The sequence below is a fragment of the Coregonus clupeaformis genome, chromosome 20, assembly GCF_020615455.1.
Source record: "Coregonus clupeaformis isolate EN_2021a chromosome 20, ASM2061545v1, whole genome shotgun sequence".
NCBI classification, from domain to species: Eukaryota; Metazoa; Chordata; class Actinopteri; order Salmoniformes; family Salmonidae; genus Coregonus; species Coregonus clupeaformis.
In genome coordinates, this window is record NC_059211.1 from 35609117 (window position 1) to 35628896 (window position 19780).

The 19780-nt window shown below is 46.1% G+C and overlaps 1 protein-coding gene across 1 annotated transcript in view; it reads left to right on the forward strand.

The window, feature by feature from the left end:
* The window catches only part of LOC121533923 (transforming growth factor beta receptor type 3-like), a 161596-nt gene that overhangs the window by 113602 nt on the left and 28214 nt on the right, over positions 1-19780 (forward strand). The window contains exons 6-10 of the mRNA XM_041840285.1: positions 7473-7635; positions 8527-8674; positions 13449-13638; positions 16862-17181; positions 17734-17889. Coding sequence (XP_041696219.1) covers positions 7473-7635; positions 8527-8674; positions 13449-13638; positions 16862-17181; positions 17734-17889 — 977 coding nt within the window. The remainder of the gene's footprint in view (positions 1-7472; positions 7636-8526; positions 8675-13448; positions 13639-16861; positions 17182-17733; positions 17890-19780) is intronic.

Below are 19780 nucleotides of genomic sequence, written 5' to 3' on the forward strand. Positions count from 1 at the left end.
TGTAAATCAGGCCTTCATGGTCGAATTGCTGCAAAGAAACCACTACTAAAGGACACCAATAATAAGAAGAGACGTGCTTGGGCCAAGAAACACGAGCAATGGACATTATACCGGTGGAAATGTGTCCTTTGGTCTGGAGTCCTAATTGGAGATTTTTGGTTCCAACCGCTTTGTCTTTGTGAGACGCGGTGTGGGTGAACGGATGATCTCTGCATGTGTAGTTCCCACCGTAAAGCATGGAGGAGGAGGTGTTATGGTGTGGGGGTGCTTTGCTGGTGACACTGTCTGTGATTTATTTAGAATTCAAGGCACACTTAACCAGCATGGGTACCACAGTATTGTGCGGTGATACGCCATCCCATCATGGTTTGGGCTGAGTGGGACTATCATTTGTTTTTCAAAAGGACAATGACCCAACACACCTCCAGGCTGTGTAAGGGCTATTTGACCAAGAAGGAGAGTGATGGAGTGCTGCATCAGATGACCTGATCTCCACAATCCCCCAACCTCAACCCAATTGAGATGATTTGAGATGAGTCGGACGGCAGAGTGAAGGAAAAGCAGCAAACAAGTGCTCAGCATATGTGGGAACTCATTTTACATTTACATTTTAGTCATTTAGCAGACGCTCTTATCCAGAGCGACTTACAGGAGCAATTAGGGTTAAGTGCCTTGCTCAAGGGCACATTTACGTCATTTAGCAGACGCTCTTATCCAGAGCGACTACAAATTGGTGCATTCACCCTATAGCCAGTGGGATAACCACTTTACAATTCTACTTTTTTTATTTTTTTTTATTTTTTTGGGGGGGGTAGAAGGATTACTTTATCCTATCCCAGGTGTTCCTTAAAGAGGTGGGGTTTCAAATGTCTCCGGAAGGTGGTGAGTGACTCCGCTGTCCTGGCGTCGTGAGGGAGCTTGTTCCACCATTGGGGTGCCAGAGGAGCGAACAGCTTTGACTGGGCTGAGCGGGAACTATGCTTCCGCAGAGGAAGGGGAGCCAGCAGGCCAGAGGTGGATGAACGCAATGCCCTCGCCTGGGTGTAGGGACTGATCAGACCCTGAAGGTACGGAGGTGCCGTTCCCCTCACTGCTCCATAGGCAAGCACCATGGTCTTGTAACGGATGCGAGCTTCAACTGGAAGCCAGTGGAGTGTGCGGAGGAGGGGGGTTACGTGAGAGAACTTGGGAAGGTTGAACACCAGACGGGCTGCGGCATTCTGGATGAGTTGTAGGGGTTTAATGGCACAGGCAGGGAGCCCAGCCAACAGCGAGTTGCAGTAATCCAGACGGGAGATGACAAGTGCCTGGATTAGGACCTGTGCCGCTTCCTGTGTAAGGCAGGGTCGTACTCTCCGAATGTTGTAGAGCATGAACCTGCAGGATCGGGTCACCGCCTTGATGTTGGCGGAGAACGACAGGGTGTTGTCCAGGGTCACGCCAAGGCTCTTCGCACTCTGGGAGGAGGACACAACGGAGTTGTCAACCGTGATGGCGAGATCATGGAACGGGCAGTCCTTCCCCGGGAGGAAGAGCAGCTCCGTCTTGCCAGGGTTCAGCTTGAGGTGGTGATCCGTCATCCATACTGATATGTCGGCCAGACATGCAGAGATGCGATTCGCCACCTGGTTATCAGAAGGGGGAAAGGAGAAGATTAGTTGTGTATCGTCAGCGTAGCAATGATAGGAGAGGCCATGTGAGGATATGACAGAGCCAAGTGACTTGGTGTATAGGGAGAAAAGGAGAGGGCCTAGAACTGAGCCCTGGGGGACACCAGTGGTGAGAGCACGTGGTGCGGAGACAGCTTCTCGCCACGCCACTTGGTAGGAGCGACCGGTCAGGTAGGACGCAATCCAGGAGTGAGCCGCGCCGGAGATGCCCAGCTCGGAGAGGGTGGAGAGGAGGATCTGATGGTTCACTGTATCAAAGGCAGCAGACAGGTCTAGAAGGACAAGAGCAGAGGAGAGAGAGTTAGCTTTAGCAGTGCGGAGAGCCTCCGTGACACAGAGAAGAGCAGTCTCAGTTGAATGACCAGTCCTGAAACCTGACTGGTTTGGATCAAGAAGGTCATTCTGAGAGAGATAGCAAGAGAGTTGGCTAAAGACGGCACGCTCAATAGTTTTGGAAAGAAAAGAAAGAAGGGATACTGGTCTGTAGTTGTTGACATCAGTGGGATCGAGTGTTGGTTTTTGAGAAGGGGTGCAACTCTCGCTCTCTTGAAGACGGAAGGGACATAGCCAGCGGTCAAGGATGAGTTGATCAGCGAGGTGAGGTAGGGGAGAAGGTCACCGGAGATGGTCTGGAGAAGAGAGGAGGGGATGGGGTCAAGCGGGCAGGTTGTTGGGCGGCCTGCAGTCACTAGTCGCAAGATTTTATCTGGAGAGAGAGGGGAGAAAGAAGTCAAAGCATAGGGTAGGGCAGTGTGAGCAGGACCAGCAGTGTCATTAGACTTAACAAACGAGGATCGGATGTCGTCAACCTTCTTTTCAAAGTGGTTGACAAAGTCATCCACAGAGAGGGAGGATGGGGGAGGATTCAGCAGTGAGGAGAATGTGGCAAAGAGCTTCCTAGGGTTAGAGGCAGATGCTTGGAATTTAGAGTGGTAGAAAGTGGCCTTAGCAGCAGAAACAGATGAAGAAAATGTAGAGAGGAGGGAGTGAAAAGATGCCAGGTCGGCAGGGAGTTTAGTTTTCTTCCATTTCCGCTCAGCTGCCCGGAGCTCTGTTCTGTGAGCTCGCAATGAGTCATCAAGCCACAGAGCTGGAGGGGAGGACCGAGCCGGCCGGGAGGATAGGGGACACAGGGAGTCAAAGGATGCAGAAAGGGAGGAGAGGAGGGTTGAGGAGGCAGAATCAGGAGATTGGAGGGAGAAGGATTGAGCAGAGGGAAGAGATGATAGGATGGAAGAGGAGAGAGTAGTGGGAGAGAGAGAGCGAAGGTTGCGGCGGCGCGTTACCATCTGTGTAGGGGCAGAGTGAGTAGTGTTGGAGGAGAGCGAGAGAGAAAAGGATACAAAGTAATGGTCGGAGACATGGAGGGGAGTTGCAGTGAGATTAGTAGAAGAGCAACATCTAGTAAAGATGAAGTCAAGCGTATTGCCTGCCTTGTGAGTGGGGGGATGGTGAGAGGGTGAGGTCAAAGAGGAGAGGAGTGAAAGAAGGAGGCAGAGAGAAATGAGTCAAATGTAGACGTGGGGAGGTTGAAATCCCCCAAGACTGTGAAGGGTGAGCCATCCTCAGGAAAGGAACTTATCAAGGCGTCAAGCTCATTGATGAACTCTCCAAGGGAACCTGGAGGGCGATAGATGACAAGGATATTAAGCTTAAATGGGCTAGTGACTGTGACAGCGTGGAATTCAAATGAGGAGATAGACAGATGGGTTAGGGGAAAAATTGAGAATGACCACTTGGGAGAGATGAGGATTCCTGTGCCACCACCCCTCTGACCAGATGCTCTCGGGGTATGCGAGAACACATGGTCAGACGAGGAGAGAGCAGTAGGAGTAGCAGTGTTTTCAGTGGTAATCCATGTTTCCGTCAGTGCCAGGGAAGTCGAGGGACTGGAGGGTGGCATAGGCTGGGATGAAGTCAGCCTTGTTGGCGGCAGAACGGCAGTTCCAGAGGCTGCCTGAGACCTGGAACTCCAGGTGTGTGGTGCGTGCAGGGACCACCAGGTTAGAGAGGCAGCAGCCACGCGGTGTGAGGCGTTTGTGTAGCCTGTGCGGAGAGGAGAGAACAGGGATAGGCAGAGGCATAGTTGACAGGCTGCAGCAGATGGCTACAATAATGCAGAGGAGATCGGGATGAAATGAACTAAACATCAGGGAAAGGAGAGAGCAGGCCTCCCTCACCAAAAAAAATATATATATATAACTCTCCCAACTTCCACCTCAGAAACTATAATTGTTTCACTGAACCACCCGAGTAAAACTCTCCCAACTTCCACTTTAGAAATTAGAATTGTTGTAAACTACAGCAGACTGTTATCAGTAGCTGTAATTAAGTACAGCAGCTACCAACCACCTAACGTTAATGCCTCGGATGAGGTTAGAAAAACAGCTGAATGGTAGCAGCTAGCTGGCTCAATCACAGGTACTCCTAAGCATGAAATAACATTGGAAACAATTAACCATAGTTGCAAAAAGTTAAGCTACCCGCTAGCTAGCTAGCTTTGTTGGTCCAAGTAGTGGGTAGGCTAGCCTCGTGCTTCGCCGGAGTCCGCCGAATACAGTCCTTACCTACAATAATTACCTACAATAACCTTCAATAACTACCTGAGTAAGCTACCTATAATACCAAATTAATTATTATTAATACCAAATTAATTATTATTAATACTATATTAATACTATAATACCTTCAAGACTGTTGGAAAAGCATTCCAGGTGAAGCTGGTTGAGAGAATGCCAAGAGTGTACAAAACTGTCATCAAGGGTGGCTATTTGAAGAATCTCAAATATATAATATATTTGGATTTGTTTAACACTTTTTTGGTTACAACATGATTCCATATGTGTTATTTCATAGTTTTGATGTCTTGACTATTATTCTACAGTGTTTAAAATAGTAAAAATGAAGAAAAAGTATTGAATGAGTAGGTGTGTCCAAACATTTGACCGGTACTGTATATATATACAGCCATGAAGTCAAAGGATGTTGATGTCTTTGATGATCTTTTTGGCCTTCCTGTGACATTGGGTGCTGTAGGTGTCCTGGAGGGCAGGCAGTATGCCCCCGGTGATGCGTTAGGCAGACCGCACCACCCTCTGGAGAGCCCTGCGGTTGCGGGCGGTGCAGTTGCCGTACCAGGCGGTGATACAACCCGACAGGATGCTCTCAATGGCGCATCTGTAAAAGTTTGTGAGAGTCTTAGGGGTCAAGCCTAATTTATTCAGCCTCCTGAGGTTGAAGAGGCGCTGTTTGCCTTCTTCACCACACTATCTGTGTGGGTGGACCATTTCAGATTGTCAGTGATGTGTATGCCGAGGAACTTGAAGATTTTCACCTTCTCCACTGTGGCCCCATCGATGTGTATGGGGGCGTGCTCCCTCTGTTGTCTCCTGAAGTCCACAATCAGCTCTTCATTTTATTGACGTTGAGGGAGAGGTTATTTTCCTGGAACCACTCCGCCAGGGCCCTGGGGTGGTATGCAAATTGAAGTGGGTCTAGGGTGTCAGGTAGCCTCTCAAAGCACTTCATGATGACAGAATTGAGCGCTACAGGGTGATAGTATTTTAGTTCAGTTACCTTTGCTTTCTTGGGTACAAGAACAATGGTGGACATCTTGAAGCAAGTGGGGACAGCAGACTGGGATAGGGAGTGATTGAATATGTCTATAAACACTCCAGCCAGCTGGTCTGCGCATGCTCTGAGGACGCAGCTAGGGATGCCGTCTGGGCTGGCAGCCTTGCGAGGGTTAAGACACTTAAATGTCTTACTCACATTGGCCACGAAGAACGAGAGCCCACAGCCCTCGGGAGCGGGCCGTGTCGGTGGCACTGTGTTATCATCAAAACGGGCAAAGAAGGTGTTTAGCTTGTCCAGAAGCAAGACGTCGGTGTCCATGACATGGCTGGCTTTCCCTTTGTAATCCGTGATTGTCTGGAGTCCCTGCCGCATACGTCTTGTGTCTGAGCCGTTCGGAGGGCATAACTGCACTGTTTGTATTCGATCATGGTCCCAGTCACCTTGCCGTGGTTAAATGCGGTGGTTCGTGGTTTCAGTTTTGCGTGAATGCTGTCATCTATCCATGTTTTTTGGTTAAGGGAGGTTTTAATAGTCACAGTGGGAACAACATCCCCTATACACTTCCTGATTAACTCAGTCGCTGTGTCAGTGTATACGTCAATGTTATTCTCAGAGGCAACCCGGAACATATCCCAGTACGCGTGATCGAAACAATCTTGAAGCATGGATTCTGATTGGTCAGACCAGCGTTGAATAGACCTTAGCACGGGTACTTCCTGTTTGATTTTTCTGCCTATAGGAAGGGTTGAGCACAATGGATTTGCCGAACGGAGGGCGGGGGAGGGCCTTGTAGCCATCCTGGAAGGGAGAGTAACAATGGGCAATAGTTTCTGAAGCGTGAGTAGTACAGGCAATGTGTTGATAGAACTTCGTAGCGTTTTCTTCAGATTTGCTTTGTTAAAGTCCCCAGCTACAATAAATTCGGCCACAGGATATGTGGTTTTCAGTTTGCACAAAGTCCAGTGTAGTTCCATGAGGGCCGTTGTGGTATCGGCTTGAGGGGAAACATACACGGCTGGTACTATAACCAAAGCAAATTCTCTTAGGAGGTAATACGGTCGGCATTTGATTGGTATTCTAGGTCGGGTGAACAAAAGGACTTGAGTTCCTGTACGTCATCACAATCACAACATGGATAGTTAATCATGAAACATACACCTCAGGCCTTTCTTCTGTGCTCTCCATGTTCTCTGCTCTCCATGTTCTCTGCTCTCCATGTTCTCAGTCACTTGGAGGAGAGCAGAGAGAACAGAGAGTGTGTGGTTGCTTAGCCTTGAAGCAGTCATCCATTCAGCCCCTCTCTCTGTCATTAGACCCTGTGGTTTGGCGAAGGCCCAACATGCCATGTTTACCTCAGAGAGAGAGCTTTAGCTTTCCCGTCTGTCTCCCTATGTCTTTCCCTCTCTGGTACCTTTTCATGAGGCGGGACAGATTTCCGCTTTGTTGTTTCAGGCCATTAATACACACATACACTCTCACACTCACACTCAAACACACTCACACTCTCTTCCCCAGCTCTTCAAAGTGCCATGAGGAGGTTTGGGGAGGAAGGTGCCAACCCTTTACTTTATATTCTCTAAACCTCACTACTGTCCAAGACCTTGTTTGCCAAATAAGGAAGCATCTGTCTTGTGATTCCTCTGAGGAAAGACCGCAGGGCTTAACTGTTCATGATCGGTAAAAGACAGAGAAGAGGATTGCATGCCTGGTAGGTTGGATGGAGAATAATAATATTTGAGTAAATAAATGATAACAAGTTAGAATGGTGTGAAACCTGACAGGAATGACTGATTGGACGTGTTTATGACGGCTAATGTTCAAAATGTATTTTCTAAATATATTGGCCTTCATTTGATCAGAAACTTGAATAATAGTGTTCAATACAAAACTGGTCTGTCTGTCGCTGTCTTTTACCAGCAACCCCAAAGTGTTCAGATATCTCAAAACGTTGGCTGAACACACCGTAGTGTAAATACTCTAACTAAATACCTCATCCATTTGCTCATGAGGAAAAATCTTGAAAGAAAAGAAAAACTTGCACACAAAGCTTCCCAGTATCACTTCAGTATATTAAGCTAACATATCGTCCTCTCTGCCTTCATCAGAGCATCTTCCTCTTGAGGATTAATCAGGTATAATCACATCACATCCAGTGTTCGACTTATACATTGAGTCATGATCTCACCTTGTAATCTCATCCACCCACCCTCTCCTTTACTCTTCCAGACCCAGTGTTCTCCGATACCTGCAAGATTGACAATAAGTTCCTGTCTCTGAACTACCTTGCTGGCTACGTAGAGCCACAGCCCTCTAAAGGCTGTGTCCTGTCTGGACCAGACCAGGACCAAGAGGTTCACATCATCGAGCTGCAAGCACCCAACTCCAGTAGGTCAGTACTGTAATCCACCACAACCATGACATAACCATAACACAACCGTAACATAACCATAACTCCAGCTGGTCAGTACTGTAGCCCACCACCTGAACCAAAACATTGTCTGACCCAAATAGGGCACACATTTATCCAGTTTGAGCTGGTTTCCTTGACACAGATTAAGCCTAGTTCTGGACTAAAGATCACTTTCAATGGAGATTCTCTATTGAGCATGCTTTAAATCAAGGAGCATGCTTAATCTGTCTCTGAGAAACTGTCCCTTTATGTCAATATGATACATATTATGTTGATCACACTAACTCTTATCATGAACCTTAATGATCTCAGTGTAATTTCCCCACTACAAGAGGTCAGAATGGTCTCTCTCTCTGGTCTCTGGTAGTTTGTGTTGGATACGAAGAAAGAGGGGGGTAATATTGACCTTATGACGTTCTGTTAAGAACTCTATATCAGGCTCAGAGTCTATGGGGTCGTCCCAAAATGGCACCCTATTCACTATATAGTGCACTACTTTTGATCAGGGCCTCTATGGCACTATATAAGGAATAGGGTGCCATTTGGGATGCAGCCTATCTCAGACTCTAGTCTGTATCTCCAGTCTGCCAGGTAATCGCCTCACTCTCCCAGTGGTGTGATTACTCTGTATACGCATGAAGAGCCCCGAAATACAGGGAATATGGCAGCCATGATGTATTTCACCATACTGCTGCTATGTGGTCTGGTCTGTTACACACATGTCCTCCTCTTTCTGGGAATACTTCCAGTTTCTTAATCAGTTGGCCAGACAGAGAGAAGGCATGTAAATACAGAGTGTTTTGGGCCTTCCAAAATTCTTATGTCTCTCTCTCTCTCTCTCTCTCTCTCTCTCTCTCCCCCCTTGAGCAGTGCATTCCAGGTGGATGTGATCGTTGATCTGAGGCCGTTGGGGGCAGATGTTCTGTTGCATCGTGACGTCGTACTGCTGCTGAAGTGTGAGAAGTCTGTCAACTGGGTCATCAAGGCTCACAGCGTCATCGGGAAACTGGATGTGGTGGTACGTGACTCTGAATGTAACAAACACAGCCTCTCCATTTGGGAAGTGCTGTTTTGACCTAAATAAAAATTATTATATTTTCAATAGTAGCAGCTTATTTAAAGGCCATCTCCAGAGACCCAAGACTCCATCCCTCAGCTTTATAGCAAACCAAGTGGCGGCACTGCTGTTGAGTTGTTTTTCAAATTGAGTAGTTCAACTTTCAGATTTTTCCCTCCAATATTTTTTTCACTGTCTCAGTAACACCTCACAATGGCACCGATGGTGTGAGGGGAGACAGGCAGAAGAACCATGTCACAATACATGACTAGACAGGCACAGGAGACCGACAGGCATGTCACCACTTTGCGTTGCTGACCAATGCATTTGTCACAATCTGAGGAGTGTTGAAGTGGCACCTGGTTTCAACCTGCCTGCAAGGGAGGGAGGGAGATGGATGAAGCGTGAAATATCAACCTGACAGCTCCAAGGGTTGTCATCGCATCAAATGAGAGGGGGAAAGGAGGAGGAGAAAGGGGGAAGAGAGACATTTTCATAGGATCACCACATCCTCACACAGCCTGACCTGTTTGTCATCCATGATAATGTGAGTTATGAGCGCTGCTGACTGCAGGCTCTGGCTGCATCCCAAATGGCACCCTGTTACCTATATAGTGCCAACTACTTAGCATGTTAGCTAACCCTTCCCCTAACCCTAACCGTTTTAGCTAACCCTAACCTTTTTAGCTAACCCTTCCCCTAACCCCTAGCCTAGCTAACACTAGCCACCTAGCTAGAATTCATAACATGCCATACGTTTAGCTAATTCTTTTATATATTTTTTTGTTTATTTTTTACTTTTGACCCCTTTTTCTCCCCAATTCGTAGTTACAGTCTTGTCCCATCGCTGCAACTCCTGTACGGACTCGGGAGAGGCGAAGGTCGAGAGCCATGCGTCCTCCGAAACAAGCCGCACAGCCTCTTGGCTCGCTTAACCGGAAGCCAGCCGCACCAATGTGTCGGAGGAAACACCGTACAACTGCCAATCGTGTCAGCGTGCATGCGCCCAGACCGCCACAGGAGTCGCTAGAGCGTGATGGGAAAAGGACATCCCAGCCGGCCAAACCCTCTCCTAACCCGGACGACGCTGGGCCAATTGTGCGCCGCCTCATGGGTCTCCCGTTCGCGGCCGGCTGCAACACAGCCCGGGATCGAACCCGGCTCTGTAGTGATGCCTCAAGCACTGCGATGCAGTGCCTTAGACCGCTGCGCCACTCGGGAGTACGTTTTGCTAATTCGTAACATATTGTACATTTAGCAAATTCATAACATATAATATGAATTGTAATTTGTAACATATCATACGAAATGGTTGATGGACATCCACAAATAATACATGCCATATGAAACGTAACATATCATACTAAATGGAGTGTCCTGGACTAAAGGAAGAAATCAACCTGGCCTGCCCTCCTCAGTTTACCTGGCCTGCCCTCAAGCTCAGTTTAGGCGCATGTTGCATCCCAAATGGCACACTATTCCCTATGTAATGCACTGCTTTTAACCAGGGTCCATTAATCTCTGGTCAAAAGTAGTGCACTATATAGGAAATAGGGTGCGATTTGGGACACAGACCCACACTCAGTCCCAGCCACCGTCTGCCTGTTTGTACAGCTGCACTTTAGGCTGTCACTGCACTGAATCAATCAGGCCAACAAAGCAGGTCTACGGTTGGCTACAGTAGTAGGTTACGCTAAGAGAAACAATAGGGGGAGGAGGGGATTGGAAACTGAGGACACATGGCAGCGATGTGCTGTGCTGCTGACCTACAGTTTACTGTTCTGGGACAGTACCAGCTTGCTCCCATATGGGTCGGCATGTAGCCTAGCGGTTAAGAGCGTTGGGCCAGTAACCGAAAGGTCGCTGGTTCAAATCCCCAAGCTGACTACGTGGAGGAAAAAATATGCCGATGTGCCCTTGAGCAAGGCACTTAACCCTAGTTGCTTTGGATAAGAGCGTCTGCTAAAATTTTAATATCTGTTTGACATGACAGTTAATGACCAAATATTATTTGTCACATGTGCCGAATACAACGGGTGTAGATTTAACCGTGAAATGCTCAGCTTGCAGATCTCGACAAACCATTTCTGTATGAGCCTTACTTTGTGCACAGGGTCATTGTCATGCTGAAACAGGAAGGGGCCTTCCCCAAACTGTTGCCACAAAGTTGAAAGCACAGAATCATCTAGAATGTCATTGTATGCTGTAGCGTTAAGATTTCCCTTCACTGGAACTAAGGGGCCTAGCTCGACCATGAAAAACAGCCCCAGACCATTATTCCTCCTCCACCAAACTTTACAGTTGGCACTATGCGTTAGTGCAGGTAGCGTTCTCCTGGCATCCGCCAAACCCAGATTAATCCGTCGGACTGCCAGATGATGAAGCGTGATTCATCACTCTAGAAAATGCGTTTCCACTGCTCCAGAGTCCAGTGGCGGCGAGCTTTACACCACTCCAGCCGACGCTTAGCATTGCGCATGGTGATCTTAGGCTTGTGTGCGGCTGCTTGGCCATGGAAACCCATTTCATGAAGCTCCCGACGAACAGTTATTGTGCTGACGTTGCTTCCAGAGGCAGTTTGGAACTCGGTAGTGAGTGTTGCAACCAAGGACAGACGATTTTTAAGCACTACATGCTTCAGCACTCGACGGTCCCGTTCTGTGACCTTGTTTGGCCTACCACTTGGCGGCTGAGCCGTTGCTCCTAGATATTTCCACTTCACAATAACAGCACTTACAGTTGACCGGGGCAGGTCTAGCAGGTTAGAAATCTGACTTGTTGGAAAGGTGGCATCCTATGACGGTGCCACGTTCAAAGTCACTGAGCTCTTCAGTAAGGCCATTCTACTTGCAATGTTTGTCTATGGAGATTGCATGGCTGTGTGCTCGATTTTATACACCTGTCAGCAACTGGTGTGGCTGAAATAACCTATTTGAAGGAGTGTCCACATACTTTTGTATACTTAGTGTATCAGTAAGGGATCATTATAGGAAACAGATAATACATTCAAATTGATATGTATACATTATTGATAACTTCAATTTCAAATGTTTACTTAATCTATGGACAGCTGCCCGTTGGTCCCGCTGGACGTGGTCACTTCTTTTCAGTTGAACTTAGGAACATGGAAAAACATTTAAATTACTCCTGGGTTGATAAGGGCTGTGAAATCTGCATGATCTGTCACACAGACTGTTGTGCTGTGACCGACATCATCAGTGTCTTCAGCAGACACATTTAGTTCTTCAAGTGTTGGCATTATCAAGTCCCATCGGAACAGCACAGACACTCAATTTCGGTCAAAATTGCCTTGCATTTTTCCCAGATTTTTCACATTTACACCACCAGTTCCCCGTGACTCTTTCCCCCATGCTGTCTCAGCTTCTATGTGTCCAAGCTCTTCATCAGTATATTCTGGCTCATATAAATATGGTTCTGCAAAGTATGCATCCTCTTCAGGCTTGTAGCTGTTCGACTCAGACATGTTTTGATTTTGATTGAATGATTTTGGGCGGTGTAGTGCTTGAAGGACGTGTCTGCACTGCGCTATCCTCGAGAACCAGGCTCCGTGGAATTTGGAGGTGTGGCTACGCGAGACTAGCAGCGCGCGGATGTAGTAGTGACGCAGAAATGAGTTCCAAGACAAGGGCAAAACAGGAAGTAAACACAGTTTGAGTTATACACATTTATGCTCGTAATAGTGTTTTGATATTGACATGCGTATAGCCCAGACGTTTTGAAGCACGTTTTTTGGGTGAGTCTGGCCACTACCACGATATGACTCATGCAAGCAACTAAGACAGCCAAAGAAATATCAGGAATGGAACTCTGACCAAAGCAACTGTCTGGATGATGCTTCAACACTAAAAGTAAGTGGAAAATGAGGTCTAACATGCTAAAAATCGAAATATCCCTTTAAGCATTCTTATGGCTATTTAGCAGTCTTATGGCTTGGGAGTAGAAGCTGTCTCGGAGCCTGTTGGTCCGACAGCCAATGCTCCGGTACCGTTTGCCGGATGGTAGCAGAGTGAACAGTCTATGACTTGGGTGGTTGGACTCCATTGGCAATTTTTCAGGCCTGATATAGAGGTCCTGGATGGCAGGGAGCTCGGCCCAAGTGATGTACTGGACTGTCCGCACCACCCTCTGTAGCGCTTTGCGATCGATGGTGGTGCATTTGCCATACCAAGCGGTGGTGCAGCCAGTCAAGATGCTTTCAATGGTGCAGCTGTAGAACTTTCTGAGGATCCAAGGGCCCAATCTTTTCAGCCTCCTGAGGGGAAAGTGCAGGTGTGTGTGGACCATGTTAAGTCCTTAGTGATGTGGATGCCAAGGAATTTGAAGCTCTGAACCAGCTCCACTACAGCCCTGTCTATGTGGATTGGGATGTGTTCTCCCCTCCTTCTCCTGTAGTCCACGATCAGCTCCTTGGTCTTATTGACGTTGAGGGAGAGGTTGTTGTAATGGCACCACACTGCCAAGTCTCTGACCTCCTCCCTGTAGGCTGTCTCATCGCCGTCGGTGATCAGGCCTACCACAATCGTGTCGTGAAATGACTGTCATGACAAGACAGAGAGCGTGCTGGTTTAAAATATGGTCAGATTGCTCTGTCTGTACTGATGGACGAGCGTCACATAGGAGTAACTCCACCTGTCGGAAGAAAATTACTGTATACTGTATGTCATTTTCAATATTCCATATGATTAATATAAACCTGTATTTACCTTTCTTTCAGACGCCAGATACCATCAGTCTGAGCCCCAACACAGAGAGGCTGATGGAGGTGTCTAGGACCCCTAAGCACCACCTCCCATCTGGCTCTCAGGCCCTGATCAAGTGGGCAGAGGATCATGGCTACGGACCGGTCACCTCCTACACCCACACCCCTGTAGCTAACACTTTCAACCTGAGGCTCAGGGAGCCAGGTGAGAAACACCCAGGCTTCTATAAGCCCTGATTGATTGATTGATGGATTGATATGAAAAAGTATTGAATTTATTTGGAGAACTCTAAAATTCGGTTTAAGACAATTGAGTGTGTTGTTGGTGCCCCCCCAAGAGTGACATGCTCGCATCCCCTGGTCGCTGCGAACAGTATTTTAGATTCTTTACAGAAAATAAAGAAAATATCAGATCCCAGATTGACAGTAGCCGACACCATACCAGCATTTCTGGTCAGGAGGCACTAGAGGCAACTACTCTGAGACTGTCTACTGCTTCCTTTAGCTCCTTTGAGTCCCTCCTTGATACTGTAGCTCACATGAAGACATCCTCCTGCCCCTTGGACGTGATCCCTACTAGACTACTAATATAAGGTATGCCTAATGTTGGCCCCAACATTCTGTCTATTGTAAATAGCTCCATGACCTCTGGCTCCTTTTCAAAAAACTGCTCTGGTCCAACCTCTCCCTAAAAAGCACAATCTAGACCCCTCCTCACTGAGTAATTATAGACCTATCTATAAACTTCCTTTTTTATCCAAGATTTTTAGAAGAAGTTGATTTCAAGCAATTGGTGGCTTATTTGGGCGGTATACCGTATACCGGGGTATTTGGAAATAGCCACGGGATGGTTTTTCAATACCGTCACCATTTAAACTATTTATTTAAAGTTTTTCAATAAATTGTAATATTGTTAGCTACTTTTTGAGTAAATACCTGCATTCAACTTGTGCAGTACATTAGGAGATAAAGCAGATTGCATTCTTCATTTCACCTGTCACATTATTTTACATTAAGAATCTTACCTTAGTTCCCCAGAACAGTTGACCCAGTCAAGTGTTTGTTTGTAAATAGCACAACAGGAGAAAGCGGGAGCAGGTCCAGCTGTGTATTGACAGGGGTCGCGTTTTATATTGAAAGCCAACAGTGTTTTTTTGCTTCACTAGAGTGATCAGGGATGTGCAGCTACAGTTTTCCTTCACAGAAAATACATTAGAGCAACATATTCTGCAAAAAATAGCTTAATTTTCATCAGATGACAACAGAAGTGCAACGCTATTTGGCTGGCAGCCACACATTTAAATGAGCTTACAATGAAAAAGCAAGGTATTTTTTGCAAAAACTATGCAGCGCCATATTTCTAATGTTTATCATAGAATGTAGCCAGCTATATTTCCTAATGTTTTGCTTAAAGTTAATCTAGCATTTTACGAGAGAAAAGTAGGCTGGCTACACCGATAAAAGTACTAGAGAAAAGTAGCTACACATTAGTCAGAGTGCTGTCTACTGATAGAATGCCCGTTCTGCTGATAGAAGATTTTAGATCTGCGTTTCCAAAACGCAGCAAAATATTTCTTATGCGTTTCATATTTTTTTCCTGCGTGAACAAACACAGAATTCTGCGTTAACGCGACCCCTAGTTTAACTTGCTAGTTATCTATGTAAGTGGCTGAATTAATAAGGTAACGGGGCATAATATTGGGTTAGTCAAAGCCCTTTGGATGAGTTATCTGTAGGCTATCTTGATTTCCTTGCGCTTTTTTCTCGTCTCTGTTCTCGGCCCGTCTGCTCCTCACCCATCTTCTCCAAGCAGAGCAGGCAGGCAGGCCAGTTGCCCTAGTGACTCCACACTCCACACAGACACAGCCTGTACACACGCTGCTCCAGAGTACTGTTCAGACAAGCATTGCTGAAAACTTTGAGTCTCTTGTTCACATTCGGTAGCTCCTACCTATATATGTATAACTTTATGAGCTGGATTGCCTGTCTTTCTCGTTAGCATATTTAGCTAGCAGCCTCCATGGAAATGTGTTATTACTTGTGCTAATTTTGTTAGCATTGTGGTAATAGATGCCCAATGGGCTTTTTTGCGTTTATTTTGGCACCCCCTTGTGTACTAATCCAGTAATACCGTAAATCCCGGGATAAGAGAAGGACTGTATGACGATATGAAAATCTGGATACCGCCCAACCCTACAAGTGACCTAAGCGACTTTGAGCGTGGTATGATCGTCGGTGCCGGGCACGCCGGTTCCAGTATCTCAGAAACGGCTGGCCTCCTGGGCTTTTCATGCATAACAGTGTCTAGGGTTTACAGAGAATGGTGCGACAAACAAAAAAATATCCAGTCAGCAGCAGTCCTGTGGGCGAAAACAGCTCGTTGATGAGAAAGGTCGAAGAGAATGGCAAGAATTGTGCAAGCTAACAGGCGGGCCACAAACAGGCAAATAACGGTGGTGGGCAGGTGTGCAGAATGGAATCTCGGAACGCACAACTCATCAGTCCTTGTCACGGATGGGCTGTTGCAGTAGATGACCACACCGGGTTCCACTACTATCAGCTAAAAACAAGAAGAAGCGGCTCCAGTGGGCGCGCGATCACCAACACTGGACAATTGAGGAGTGGAAAAACCTTGCCTGGTCTGATGAATCTCGGTTCCTGTTGCGTCATGCTGATGGAAGCCAGGATTAGGTATAAGCAGCATGAGTTCATTGCCCCATCCTGCCTGGTGTCAATGGTATAGGCTGGTGGTGTAATGGTGTGGGGAATGTTTTCCAGACACACATTAGGTCCCTTGATACCAATTGAGCAACGTTTGAACGCCACACCTTGTAGATTCCATTCCCTGAAGAATTCAGGCTGTTCTGGAGGCAAATGGGGGTCCGACCCGGTACTAGATGGGTGTACCTAACAAACTGGCCACTGAGAGTGTATGTTTACTATATTTAAAATAATAGATAATGTATGACAAATAGACATAGGTTCACTCAATTTAAGCAAGATATCTACTATGAAAATTAATTATGCTAATAATAATAATACACTTTATTTGTAAGCGCTTTTCATGATCATGAATTGTTCTAAAAGGATAAACTGTTATAGATTATTGATTTCACAACCACATACCATCGACATCCAATTTTAACTGTCCTTATAAAGACAATAGTCTGAAACTACATCTGCTAACTCTGAGCCAGTTTAGTTTCAGTGTTCCGTTCTGTTTCTGCTCTGTGCAATTTCCATGTCTTTAAAACCACCAGATGACACTTTAACACACGCCTGTAAGTGTGTGTGTATGTGTTTGTGTGTGTGTGTGTGTGTGTGTGTGTGAAAGTGTGTTTGAGTGTGTGTGCATTCATGCTTGTGCGTCTCTGTATCTGTGCATCTGTGTGTGTGACTAAAATGTGTCACACACACTTGACTTCCAGATGTGGTGGATCCCCTGGATTCAATGTTCCCTCCAGAACTCTTCATCTTACGGGACACCAACCCCCTCCTCTCTGGTGGTCAGGGGAGTGCCGCCCCGCACTCCGGTGGCCTGCCCTTCACCTTCCCCCTGCCCCCGCTCATGGAGCAGGGCCTGCCCTACCTGTCCCTGCCCCCCTCCCTGGATGACCGGCCCTGGCTGGGGCTGGGAGGGGAGCTGGGTGGGGAGCCTGAGGAGCAGCAGGGGACCCTCAGTGCGGGTCTCAGTGTTCAGTGTGAGGAGAGCAGGATAGTGGTCAGCATCGACCGAGAGAGTCTGCAGGTGAGGAGATACTTTAGTAGTCAGCCAACTGGTTTATCACTGTGACTAAATGTCTGCCTCCATTGCATCAAAAATGGAGGAAAGGCAGTTATGGAATTCCCACTTTTCATGCTTGATTTAACTGTATGAGTCTTCCTCTTTAATACTGACTGGCACTGACTTGAATGAACAGTGTGTAGTGTGTTTGCTACTTTTGTGTGTGTGCCCTACCACTTGGCACTATGAAGCAGGCACAACACGATAGACAACATCACAGTGTAGTAAAACCCACACACTGCAATTAGGGATAATTATGGTTAGACCACTATCCTGTGGTTTTATTTAACATCACACAGAGAAGTAGTCTGTGCTGTAGAGTGGCATAGTGACGTCTAATGCCACACTAGTCTAGTGCCATGTGTCGCAGTAACTTCTACTGACAGTATTGAGATTATCATGATTTACATTTTATTGCCAAGACTATAGATTATATTGACATTATATCGTTAAAAAAATACTTTATAGATGATTTACTATTTATTTATTATTTAATTACATTGTCTCTTTCCTCAGGCCAACGGTTACGCTAATGTCAACATGACTCTTCAAGACCCAGAATGCAAAGCAATGGTTAACTCCACCCACTACACGCTGGAGACCCCATTGGAGGGCTGTCAGACCGCCAAGTACCCCATGCACCCCGGTCCTATGGTCCTCTACATCAACTCAGTGAGTAGCACACTTACAGTACCAAATGGTCATCTACAACAACTCATTGAAGGCATGTTTCCTGGACCCTAGCCTACCATATGTTATCATACTCCCAAATCTTGTAAAGCTTGGAAATTGAGGTTGCCCAGACCCTAATAAGCATACTCCTGGACTAAAAAGAATCTCCATTTAAAATACTTTTAGTCCAAGAGTTGACTTAGTCTGTGTCTGGGAAACTAGCCCTATATGAGTACTGTATTCACATAATTAAATAGAAGCCGCAGGAAGTAGGGGTGCTGAGGGGGCTGCCGCACCGCCTGATAAATCAACATTTCAATAAATAAATAAACCCCCCCTCCCTCCCCCCCACAAAATGTGTGAACTAGGCCTTTATTACTCCTGGATAAAAAAAAATCTATCTTCTTGGATGCAGAGATAACTTCAAATCCCTATGTTCAAAACAAATTATTCTTCATTTAGCTGTTTCGCAATACATCACAGCCCTATGTCCTTGAATGGTCCTTGTTTGTTCCATCCTACAATAAAGCATTTTAATTACTTAGGCTGCGTCCTAAATGGCACCCTATTTATTAGGCTTGGGCGGTATCCAGATTGTCATACCTTCATACCGACCTTGTGCCATCCCAGGATATTTGGTAATACCGGCACTGAACACAAGGGGAGCTATTTTCAAACCCCACTGAGCCTCTGTAATCCAAAGGTTAGCAATGCTAACAAGTACATGTAAAATACCATAGAGAGTGCTAACTACATGCTAACGAGCGCATTGCGAACATTTGATACAGTCTCTGACTTAAACTATTTGCAGGACAGACATCCCAGCTCATAAAGTTATACAAGTAATTCAAAAATGCTACTCACAGTTTGTTGCACACACAAAACACATATTAGACAGCAAGGCTCTTGATCCAGTAGGGGATTCTCAGCTGTTACAAAGCGAAGCTTGATTTCGGAAGAAGCTAACCACTTAGCTAGATAGCTAACTAGCTACTAAATTAGCAAACCAAATACACAACAGCAGAGCATTTAGCACGTTTTAGTCAGTTAACTTAATAGTTATAAAATATCTAGCTGGCAAACATTTAGTTGTGAATTCCATACTGAAACTAGATCACCTGGCGCGTGCTGCACAACAGTGAGTGACTCTGGTCTCTGGTCTCTCATCATTGTGTGCTTGTAAACAAACACCACGTGACTGGGGACTACCAGTAAGATTCATAACGTATTGCACAAGTTGATTGCAGGTATTTACTTAAAAAGTAGCCATAAATATTATAATTAAAAACAAAACTTCAAATAAATAGTTTCAATGGTATTGACGGTATTGAAAAAACAGCCTGTGGCTATTTCTAAATACCCCAGTATATGGAATATACGGTATACCGCCCAAGTCTACTATTTACTATATAGTGCACTAGGGCCTTGGTCAAAAGTAGAACACTATATAGGGAATAGGGTGCCATTTGGGATGCATCCTTAGACTAGAGACTACACTGGCTGGTCAACAAGTGTGAAATAAGCACCAGTAGGAATAAACTAAATGTCAATGGCAGTAGTTGACCTCATTTAGTCCTTGTCCTCTAGCCCTAACTCACCTCTGACCCTGTAAACGTCTGAAGTACACAGAGTGGGCTTCCAATGTTTCTTTCCTGTGGAGAAAATGAAATATATGCTTCACAGGGTTCCACCTGAGAGAGCTCTCAGCTCTGGACTGTTGAAATCTCTGGACGTTCCCACGTTTTAATTTCAGCTCATCTGTTGTAGAATGTTTTGGAAGCTAGATTCAGACCAGAGCCGCATCACTGGTGTGCTGAGTAGGGTTGCAGATGGAGGGTATATTACTGGAAACTTTAGAAGTTTACCAGTAAACTACCAGGATTTTGGTATC